The sequence below is a fragment of the Atta colombica genome, unplaced genomic scaffold, assembly GCF_001594045.1.
Source record: "Atta colombica isolate Treedump-2 unplaced genomic scaffold, Acol1.0 scaffold239, whole genome shotgun sequence".
Taxonomy (NCBI): Eukaryota; Metazoa; Arthropoda; class Insecta; order Hymenoptera; family Formicidae; genus Atta; species Atta colombica.
The window spans coordinates 79,794-92,518 of record NW_017259337.1 but is presented as its reverse complement, the minus strand read 5'-3'; the positions used below and the strand labels follow the sequence as shown (position 1 = coordinate 92,518).

Here is a 12,725-nt window from a genome sequence, read left to right as displayed (position 1 = left end):
AGTTATATATATATATATATATACACATACATATATATTAACTACAGTATACACATCATTTATACTTTTCGTAACAATCAATGCCAGCTAATAACTATCAATCGCTAAACCCGTAAGCCGTAAAAAACAGGCCTAAAGCAAGTTATGTATACGTGACTCGGTCGGTAAAGGTGTTTCTACATAATTCGCAAATCGCAAAACATAAAATAACAATCACCGCATGCAAGATACACACAGACGAAAATCAACTGCATGCAATGAAAAAATAAACGCAAATCTGCGTTTGCGTTTGCAAACTATGTTTTACGATTTGCGACTGACTAAATGAATTCATGTATACGTCAAGTCGGCCGACTTGATAACTGCTGACTTAGTGAACTCATGCACATGTGAATTGGTGATCGATAACCGTTGACTCAACGAACTCACGTATACATGAAAATGTTGATATACTAATATTTCCTAAAAATTCTTTCAACTATATGGAAGAATATGCATTAATATATATTTAAAATAATATTTGAAAATATGTATTAACACAATATATCAATAAAACATGCGATAGAGATTCACTCAATCTATATAAGTATTGGCATGTCGCATTCTTAAAATTCATTCACAAATATTATTTATTTTACAATATTTATTTTACGATATAATATTTAAGATAATATTTAAGAACATGAAGAATTATTTATTTATAAATTACAAAAAAAGATTAAGTATATTTCAAAATATGAGTTTTTTCAAAACATTGTGAAATATCTTTTCTCAATAAATATTAGGTGTAGTAAAAAGAAATCCATTATTTTTGCATGAAGTTGAATGGAAAAATAATGAATTCCTTTTTACTACACCTAATATTTTATCAATTCCTTTTATTCCTTCAGTTTATTTATTATATGTATATTGTTAATATTTGATATATTCATATAAGAAAATAACTAATTTTTCAGTTCATCATGAATGCATTTAACATCATACAAATTTTGTTAAATGTATTGCGACTTATATTGCAAATTCTTTACTATATCTGCCAGAGCGTGTACTATAACTTCTTCGGATTAGAAGAAAAGAATGTGAATGGTGAGATTGTTTTGGTATGTACAAAAAATATAATTTATAATATAATTTATTGCAAAAGTAGATATTTAATATTAAAAGTATAAGCTTAAAGTATCAATTTGAAAAAATTCAAAATTGACGACGAAATTAAACAAATGCGTTTTAATAATAAAATTAATTTATGTTTATGTATTTAACTTATCTCTTAACTTTATGTACAATGTACATATGAAACAATAAGAGATAATGAAAAATTTTTTCTTTTTAATTAGTAAATATATTAATTAAGATAAATATATGTTTAATAGACATAAGGTAATATTAAAATAGATATAATGCAATATTAAAGATTAATCTCTTATGATATCATTTCCTTATTTCAAAAGTGATATATCTCAAAAAATTAAGTTTCCTATAAAAGAGAAAAAATTACTTTTCAACTTGATAGAAAATTATTGAGTCAAATAATATTGATAAAAGGATATTATTGTTAGCATGAAATAAAATTTTTGTCACGATTCTTAAAACTCTTTTTAAACTGTGGCAACTTTGACAAAATTCTATGAAGTTAAGTTTACTTTTTATAATTGATAAGATAATGTTTACTTAACACATTCATAGTAATAATTCAAAAATTATATTTTTTTAGTTGTCATTTCTAAAATAAAGAAGCGATATCAAATAGCGTAAAACAATTTGTATTAAGTGAATAAGTTTGTGTCATAATTATATTTTTATATTATGTTTGTTACATCTACAAGATAACAGGTGCAGGTCATGGTATAGGAAAGGAGTTGGCAATTCAATACGCGTGCTTAGGTGCGAAAGTCGTGTGCTTAGACATAAATAAGCGAACTAATGAACAAACAGCAAAGGAGATTAAAGAAATTGGCAAAGATGCATATGCATATGAGTATGCTTCTGTATTATTAACAAAACATTTCTGTTAAACAACTAAAAATTACATCCCCAATTCCATGTCTCTTTCTAAATATTTAGAAATTTCTTTCTCAATATAATTAATTTATTATTTTACTAAATCGGCACACGCATAAGAGAAGTATCATAATATATTTACAGTATATTGAATAATCAATGCTAATTAAAATTTTGCTTATAGATGTGACGTGACTAAAAGAGAAGATGTTTTTGCAGTAGCCAAAAGAGTAAAGGGAGAAATCGGAGATGTCACAATTTTAGTTAACAATGCCGGCATAATGCCATGCCATACTTTTTTAGATCATACGGTTGATGAAATCATACAAATGTTCAATATTAATGTGTTAGGACATTTTTGGGCAAGTTAAAATTGATTATATATATAATAAATATTAAATTATCTTTGCTTTTAAATAAATGATGCTTTTTTTTATTTCATATTTCTTCAAAATAATTATTTAAGGATTTCCAATAATCATAGATTATAAATTTTTTTTCTCACAAAAATTAGCTTCAATTATTATTAATGCTAAAATATGCAAAATGTAACGCATGATATAAACTACTATTTCAATTTTTTCAGATGTTGCAAGCATATCTGCCAAGTATGATAAAAAGAAACCATGGTCACATTGTTGCATTGTCATCGATAGCAGGCATTGTAGGATTTTCAAATTTAGTTCCTTATTCCGCTACAAAACATGCAGTTCGAGGTAAATCTAATTTTTTCTGAAGTTTTAAATTATGCCCACAATGTTAAAAATTACTCCGCGATTTTGGACAGAAAAAGAATTAATGTTGAAACAATTCACAATGTCAGTGCAATTGATCAATTCATTCTTCAGCTGAGATCTCGAATCAATTTCTGACATGAAGGATACAAGGCTTTATAATATCTATTCTTTTTTTATATTACATTCAAAACTTATAAAAAATAAATGATTTAACTTCACAAATATTCAGGCTTCCAACTAACGTATAAGGTATTCTATTTTCAGGTATGATGGATGCGCTTGAGGACGAATTGCATTTATTTAATAAGGAAAAATCTTTAATTAAATTCACAACTATCTGTCCTTATATGGTAGATACGGGACTTTGCAAAAACCCAAAAATTAATAAAATGTACGTTTAAAAAAAAATTAATACAATTAATTTGAACAGATAAATATAATCACGTATGCAAATGTAACAAGCTGAGGTATTAAGATTGATAATAAGCATTTCTATCTAATTGTAGGTTCGAAATATTTTTACAACTAAACTCATCGAAAGATACAGCTGCACAAATAATTAAAGCTCAACGACAAAATATAAAAATAAAATCTGTACCATCATTTTGGTTACCACTCATAAAATTTATTAGGTAATTGCAATATTTACATACATATAATTATGTACTAATAATCTGATTTACAATTGGTATTTTTCAATATTTATCATAATGTTTGCATAATACAGGGTTATCAAAATCCGGACAAATCGAATAATTTCTTCAACAAAATGTTTTTAATGAAAAATTAAATATTACAAAAAATCCTTTTGGCACTTGGGAGATCCTTGTAAAGCACAATTATTCGATATATTTCCCATTAGCTTGAATGACGATCTCTATTCTTGATGTAAAGCGTTCGCACGCATACTATAGCGTTATCCATGCTGACGAATGCTGCTCAATAGCGGTCCTTAATGACACATTGAGACGCCGAGTCTTATTTGTAACCTTTTCAACTACGCTCCATACATAGTAATCAAGTAAGGGATTTAAAGGCTGGCTAAGGAGGCTAGAATTCCTTGGATCATAATATATCGACGTTGTCTGAAAGCCAATTTTGAATCAAATGACTCGTATGAGACGGTGCACCATCTTACTGAAAAACATATGGCCTTCCGGACATTACAGTTTCCATTCACGACTTCACTGGACACTACACCATTAAAACGCGCAAATACGCTTCTTTTGTGACAGTTTCCCCTTTTTTAAAGAAATGTGGTGATATGACATCACTCTCACTGGACACAATACCTAGCACGTGAACATTGGCCAGAAATTTTGTTCTAACAACAACAGGAACTTCTCGGAGTTGTAGGCGAGCCATTAGTCATTCCTTCAGTTGATTTGGCATCAACAATAAAAATTTTTTCATCAGAAAAGAACCTAATTCATCCCGACGCTACGTTTTTCAAAGAACATAATAGTAGATTGCAGCGAACAAATCGACTTGTCCTGGCAGCTTCAGAGAGTCGTACCTTTAATATGTACGATTTGTATCGAAAGTCCTCCTCGGTAATTCGACGCATTATTGGCTCGCTCACACCAACAATCGATGCTAATTTTTGCAACGAGTCCTGAGTCCGAAATCAGCTCTTGACCCTTTCAATGACTGCGAGGGTCCTCGCGGTGCATTCTTTCGAGGACTCTTCCTCGCTGGCATACTGGAAATCTTCGTTGGATTGTTTCTAAAGCCTTATATTTTGTCACAACATCATAAATGGTTGATCTCGGATATCCAAAGAACCGAATTATTTCTGTTACTGAATGCCCAGCGCGAAGGTCTTCGATTATCGCGGCTCTTTGATTATACTCCGCACTTGGTTTCAACATCGTCATTTTGAGAATACATTTTGACTGTTTACTAGAAGCAGGCTTTCTCGGATGTCAATAACAATCTCTAGTGGAGGCACAATATAGCGGAAAATTGAAATTTGAAATTTATTCGGATTTTGGTAATGCACCCTGTATATTATTATATTTATATGTTTACACACACATGTCTTAAATTGTGATATCAAATATTTTAAATATAAATATTTATTTATTAAGTATATAATATTACAAAACTTTATATAAAATAAAAATGCACAAAAAATAAATTACAACATAACATCGCATTTTATAATTTTTAATATTCTACATTAGTATATAATTAAAATATAGATAAATAAAAACATTATAATTTTGTTTTCAGGATTTTACCCGAAAATGCACAAATTGTTATAAAAGATTTCATTGATACTGGTGTCGAACCAGGATAATAATAATAATAATAAGTATAGAAGAATTTTGTATTTCATCAAATTTTCAAAAATTTATAAAAAAATTTACAAAGAAGAGACTACTATTATGTTACAAATCTTTCTTTGACAGCGGAATTAGTATTAAATGTATTAAAATATGTTTTATGGAATATTTTATATACGTAATATATTTAGACTTTTATAATTTAAATAAAGCATACATTTTTCTTTCCCTGTTGTACCTCGTAGTGTAAGTTATTAATCTGTCGATAATTTTATTTTAAGACTTTTATATTGTTTGCTGTAAAAATAAAAATTTACGTAATAATATGTATTTACATTTGTGCTGATTTCCTTCTCTTCTTCTATTACTAAAATAACAAATTTGTTTGAAGCAAAAAAATAAAATAAAGAAAATAAAATACTTGATGTAGTACGGTTGTTCCACTTTTTAGTAAATTTTATTTGTTAGATAAATCCACGCACGTGATTGAGTAATCTTGCTTCTCTCTAACTGATTATTCGTTAGACTCGTTTGAAGAGAGTTTAAAGAATAATCAGTGTGATCGAAATCTTCCGTATTTATATAGAAATGTATTTATATATCTCCGTATTTATATAGAATTTATATATCTCCTCAAGATTTGATTTTTAAATGTAAGAATTTTATTAAATGCATGCGTAAAAATGCAAAAAAAAAAGAAAACATTGATCATATGCATTGTATTATTAATTTTTACAATGTTTTGCGTCATTATGACCTAGTTGCTCTACAATCGTAAAAAACAAAATTTATCTTTTCTATTATTTTTAGTTAAAGAAAATCAATATGCAATGTTTGCAAATATATTTTTTTAGTTTTATATTGCGGCGCGTATGACTCAATTTTTTAAATGTATTCAGCTTGTATTCAAAATAACATGTACACAAGATATCTAAAAGACTTTTAAACATCTTTTAGACATTTTTTAAACATACGACATCTAAAAAAAAAATCTTTTAAATATTTTATGCAACATAAATATTATCTGGAAGGTTATCGCCTAACTTAATCAATTTATTAAAATTTCCTTTCTTGTTTCTAATTCCTCTATTTTCTCAATGACTCCTTCACTCTGTGTATCACAATCAGACAAAGACATTTCTTCGTCGTAATATACCTTCCTAATTTTATACTCTTTTGCCAACGTGAAATTATTCTTGGCAGAAAAAATTTTGTATTAATACATTTTTGGAGATCTTTTTATCAGTAGACACTGCAACATTGTAATTCTAAGATAACTTTGACTAGACTACATGTTTTAATTTATATATAATAATCTATCGGACTTTCATATACTTTATATTCAGTATTTTTGTACTTAATGCTTTGGAGTTTTTCTTTGCTATAAATATTGTATTGGTAATATTTATTTTTATAGATTTTAATGAGAATTTTTGAATTTATGATGCTTATTTTGCACATTTTGACATTATATGAATTTTTATTATTTTGATATTTAACATTTACGTTATATTGTTGCGGATGTAATATCATATTCACGAAGACAGGATGTGATTTTACAGATGGCCATTTTTTTGTATTATTTTATTAGTTGATCCGTTTAATTTAAGTAAATTAATTTAGTTTATCTATTCTATTTAATTATGTTTATATGTAACATTGAAGATTACCTGATTGGGCTGGAAACGACGTCTGTTATTTGTTATTTGCTTTAGATTATGATAATTATATTTGTTTCTTATATTTACATATTTACTTTGTTGTTATTTGGTTCTGCCTTTCTAAACATTTATTTTTAATTTGTATTATTGAACCATGTTATATGATGCATTTTAATTTATTAAAATATCAACATTTCTCACAAAAAACTACTATTATGGCTTTACCTATTACGACTAAGGCTGTATTCCAAAATTTACTGCCAGTACTGAAAATCTGTAGTGCACGTGACGTAAATTATAGACTTTCAGTACTGACAATAAATTTTGGAACACAACCTAAGCTGTAATAGGCAAAGCCATAATAAGTGTAGCGACACTACCGTGTTCCTTTACGCGAGACCATGCGGGATTACAATTCTTTATCAGTGCGAGGAACATCCTGATACAAAAAAAATATTGTATATTTGTGTTGGAAACAGTCCATTTTCTGTTCTTGTTTGTGTTGAATTTTTTAACATATTTGAATGTAATGTAATATTATGTTAAGAATTTTATGTTAAATATATTGATATTCAACGTGACTTGAGTCTTACTACTACTTGAGCCCTTGAATATCAACGTTAAAATAATGACAGTTTATGAATAAGTGAATATGTAAAAATAATGTGTTCTGAAATATAAATTTTAAGATGAATTAATAAAATACGTGTTAATTTAACATATTATAAATATTAATTATACTAAAAATATATATTTCCATAGTTACAAATTGTGTCAGCAATATCTTTTTGTAAGAATTTTTTTATATAATATCTGTGTTTTCTAATATATTCATTTTATTATGTTAAAAGAACACAAAAATTTAAGTATATCACATGTGAAATAAGTTGTATTCGACACAAATTCTTCAACAGTGTAATACTGTGGATTTGAATACTAAAATAACTCACCAACTGTATAGCTTTTATAGAAAATATCCATAGAAGTCCCAAAAACAAATTCTAAAATATTAATAATCAAGAATTATTTATATTCAACATTAATCAATTAATTTAAAATCTGTTATTTTAAAAATATATATTTAATATAGCACTGATAAATAATATAAGCCATAAATTAAATTAATATTATTTATATAAGCTGTAAAAAAAAACAATTCAGCATTTATATGGTAGAGCACACTATACCTACTGAATAAAAATACCTTAGTGAATGCTCAACGTTTTTTATAAATATTTTTATAAATATTTTTATATGTTAGCATCATGAATGCTTATACTTGCTATATTTACAGAATGTTTTTCATACCTCCTTTCATTTCTATATATATATATATGCTTGGCATCTTCTTCTTCTTACAAAGTTTTATAGAATTCTTCCTGCAGAACGTAGTTTATAAACACTAAGGTAAACATCGCATGCGACACGTAGAAAGAAGTAAGTTCATTCATAATGCTAACTTTTTAAAATATTTATATCTCAGAAATGGTTAAGCTTTCAATCTACACTGTTAGAAATATTCTTAAATTTCATTAAATTTTAAATTACACAATTTGAACTTAATTTCATGACATTACATTATAAATTTAATGTATTTATAACTAAAAAGTATGTTTATGTATACATAAAATTTAATGAAATTTGTATTTTTCATGAAAAATACATTTTTATGAAATTTAATGTACTTTTCATAAAATTTTATTAAAAGTACATTAAATTTCATAAATTCATTACATTTAAGTAATTACTGTAACTTAATTCTCAGTTAAATCATTCATTACTTTTAATTTCGTTTATAACCACGAACTTCATTTATATGTAAAGGAAGCTCATGGTTACATGGTTTCTAACAATGTATGTTCACTAAGATTTTTTTAGTTCAATATAATGTGTATTATCTATTTGCATAAATGCTAAATAGTTTTTTTAATACTGTATATTTTATATTATATTATATAATACATATATTACTTTTTATAATATATTATTATTTAAAAGATTTCGATGTGCCTATCCAGAAAAATTTAAATTTAAAAATTTAGAAAATATTTATAAAATATTTTTATTTTAACTACATTAAACTTTTAACATATTTTACTAATTGTTTTCCAAAAAATATATCGATTCTTATTTTTGCCTATGTCACTAACTATCAATTCCATTATTTGAGAGCAGAATTACATTGTCGCGCGATTTTTTATCCGAAGCAATTCTTTCGATTAACTATACCCGATTATTTTTCGCTAACTTCGCTTCGATTAATATAAGTTTAATGAGTGACAGATCGCACCTTAATTCTTCTACAATCTATAATCGCATATTATTATTAATTTTACTATCGCATTTTAAAATAAAAATGCACATGATGTAATGTTATGTTATGTTGCATGTTCTCCAGCGATTTATAATGCAAATCTAAAGCAGCAAACTTGTTTTTAAAGAGAATTAATTAAATGAGGAAAGGAAAAAAGAGAAACTTATCAAAGAACATAAAAAATTAAAATTAAAATTAATCTTTTTCTTCTCATTTTCATGAATGCGGTTAATAAAGCATTTTCCTTTTTTGTTCCTCGTATTTAAAAATCAAAACCTAAAGAAATTTTATAAATACATATATAAAAATTCTGATTACATAATTAATCTTTGAATTTAGAACTAGACGTGAAAACAAGTTTAACATGTTTGCGATATACTACGCTATGTTGTCTTCTGTCTAATTACGATTCAAATATAAATCAGATTTTTTTTTTATAAATTTGTTGGTAATAGATAAAATTATAAAAGCGATATATTATTTTTCTACATAGTTCCCTTCAATGGAAATGCATTTTCTCCACCAGAGAGGTAGCTTCTTGATCCTTTCATCAAAAAAAAGAAGAAGGGTGCTCTAATTGCGGCGCCAATTGCATACGTACTCAACTACTGCGTAATTAAATCTTTCCTCTTTTAAAGCCTCCTTCAGGAGTCTAAACATGTGAAAGTCACATGGGGATAAATCGGGATTATAAGAAGAGTGTTTCAAGAAGTGTCCAATGCGTTTACCGCAGATTAAGGCTGCGACCGTGCGTTGTCATGGAAAAGCAGAACGTCGCGAATGGATTGCCAGCGTTGTTTGTTGCGATAAACAGTTTTCATGTTATCCAGCAATTCACAGTAATATGCTGTATTCTTCAAAAGTTTTCATGAAAAAAATCATTAAACATTCGGATCTGAATGTTCTCATCAGTACTTGATCGCGAACGATGTTCGTGACTTTTTTTTTTATTTTCCACAGCATCATGACCACTGCGAAATTTTTTGACCCAATCAAAGACTTGGATTCTTGACAAGATACAATCTCCAAACTGTAGTTGGAGTCCGGTCAAAATTTCAGTTGATTTGACGCCTTCGTTGGTGAGAAATTTGATAATAATGTGTTGCGCAACAGTCGTAAGTATCTCTTGTTCAGTGATGTTACTGACGAGGATGTGAATATTGTGAATCCTGGGCCACTTACAGCATGGTTATTAGCATGAAGAGGACATAGATGGACACACGCATGTGCAACGCAAGTATACACGAAGTATGGACTCAGTGTATGTATCTTCTTATATCCCCTTCATGCTAGTAACCGGTCGCTGTAAGCGACTCAAAATTTGCATCACTGCTGACAAGGAAGCAGCAACTAAGGAACGTTGCGAGGATCGCTCCCCTCTATACACCTCTACCAAACTGCCTGGAATGCCTCGGCTCACTTATGGCTTTCTGAGTTCGCAAAAAGAATCCGTAAAAGAATCCGGTTTATATTTGAATGATCCTTGTATAACAAAGACACATGAAATATTATTTTATCAGTGTTGTTTGTATAGTGTTAGACAGAAGACGGACAGCTACTACGATAAGGTAAAAAACAAAATTTATCTTTTGCACATTATAAATAAATATAATAGATAATATAACATATTATAGGACCGTATTCTTCAAAAGTTCTCATAAAAAAAATCATTAAGGTCTGAATGTTCTCATCAATATTCGATCGCGAACGACGTTTTTATTTTTCACAGCATTGTGACCACTGCCAAATTTTTTGATTCAATTAAACACTTAGATTCTTGAAAGAGTATCATCTCCAAAATGTGATAATACAAATCTATAAAATCAAAGCCTTAACCGGTTTAACTGGATTTTAAATGCTTATATGATTCTTGCGTGAATTTATATACGATATATGAATTTATGAATATATTATATACGATATATGAATATATGAATTTATGTAATTCCCAGAAACGAACAGTTTAATTTGTGATAATACTGCGATAGTTTAGTAGAGTTAGCATTTTCAAAGACCGAAAAATCATTTCGGCGTGCGTTTTTGCGAAGACATAGTATATAAATTCACGTAAGAATCATACAAGATCCAGCTAGATCGTTTAAGGCTTTAATTTCTGTAATTCTATAGTTCTATAAATATAATAGATTTAATTTTCTGTAATAAAAATATAAATTATAAATCTAAAATTAGTTTTTCGAGAGAGAGCTTGATAAAAGCTTGATATTTTTTTTTAATTTTCAAGAAAATTTTTTTCACAATACTATTACATATATAATTATCTATAATTTATTTTTTTTTTGAAAATTTTTTTACATAAAAACATGTTAAATCAAATTATTCCTTTCTCTCTCTCTTTCTTTTTTTCTTAAATTTTATAAAACTTTTCTAGAAGTGCAATGTATGTTGATACATATTCCGACGAGAAGCTCAGCTGTTTAGACACGTTAGTGTTTGATAAGAGCAATTCGTGGAAATCCGCCTAATTTCATAAAATTTCAGGATGAAAGTAGTCAGCCTTAGGCTAAATCAGATCCTTGGCAACATTCGAAACTATCATTCGAATAGTCTAACGAATATCACAAAAATACGTTACTCTCTTGTGGTTAACGAACAATTTAACTATCACCTAAATAGTCCCGCGATATATAAACATCATTGCATCCGCGCGGTTTCGATAATTTTGCCAATTACTGTCATTGCTAACTGACTGTCCATTTTCGAATTTTTATCGCAAAATAAATTTTCTTCGATCAAGAGAAGAACAGAATTTTATTGCTACCATATAGATTTCAGTGCTTTTTTTTCAGTGGTTTTTTGTGTAACTTTAACGTGATAACGGATGTGGAGCAATTCTATTTCATCGACCGGATTGATAATGACAAGACTGTTAAATAAGTAACTATATAAAAGTATTATCGAAAATAATCTTCATTACAATTTACTTATTTTAGCTGTCTCTATTGGATAATTACATAATTTTTGTCTCTTTTGTTGACAGAAAATAATCAGATGCCAAAGAAGGGACCATCTTGGTTTATACAAGTTAGTAAAAATCCTTGATATCAGTAAAAAGATGTAAATTAAAAAACAACATAAGATTTGCATAACATGTAAATTAAAAAAAAAGGCAAGACTGTACAGGTTCCAAAAAATTTAGTATTATAGTGTTAAAAGTTCTGAAATAGCTAATATCTCAAAAAATAAAATATAGATTTATCTAAAAAAAATATTTAAAATATAAAATATTTAAAAATAAATATTAAAAATATTTAAAAGTAATAGGATTTTTAAAAAGTAATCAGATAATATTAATTTGATTTTAATTTGATCTTGGAATGACCTTGGAAAGTTTCAAGGTCAATACAAAAATTTTAAATTTTCTATTTTTCAGCACATCTTTATAGCTAATGTTGAGACATTTCCAGAGCACTACGGTAATAAATCTTTTCTTCATAAGAACTTTTCAAGTTATGACATTTGAACGTTATAGTATCGCCGGCATTAAATTTCTTGGAATTTATGATTTATACGATGTTGCCTTTTTTCTTAATTTACATTTTATGCTGTCAACTTTTACTGATATTAAGGATTTTCACTAATTTATTGTACAAACCGAGATGGTCCCTTGTAGATATAATCTTTTCCGTTGAATTTTTTTATTCGCTGTACATTGTGTGTGTGTGTGTGTGTGTGTGTGTGTGTGTGTGTGTGTGTACATACACAT

General features: G+C 27.6%; 1 protein-coding gene across 1 annotated transcript in view; it reads left to right on the top strand.

Moving 5' to 3' along the window:
- LOC108688789 (17-beta-hydroxysteroid dehydrogenase 13-like) overlaps positions 1–5,040 on the top strand; it is a 6,744-nt gene extending 1,704 nt beyond the window's left edge. Inside the window, exons 2-8 of the mRNA XM_018195205.1 lie at positions 957–1,100; positions 1,827–1,978; positions 2,186–2,363; positions 2,588–2,717; positions 3,003–3,129; positions 3,245–3,370; positions 4,974–5,040. Of these exons, the coding sequence (XP_018050694.1) occupies positions 963–1,100; positions 1,827–1,978; positions 2,186–2,363; positions 2,588–2,717; positions 3,003–3,129; positions 3,245–3,370; positions 4,974–5,040 (918 nt within the window). The 5' untranslated portion in view covers positions 957–962. The remainder of the gene's footprint in view (positions 1–956; positions 1,101–1,826; positions 1,979–2,185; positions 2,364–2,587; positions 2,718–3,002; positions 3,130–3,244; positions 3,371–4,973) is intronic.
- Positions 5,041–12,725: the final 7,685 nt, after the last annotated feature.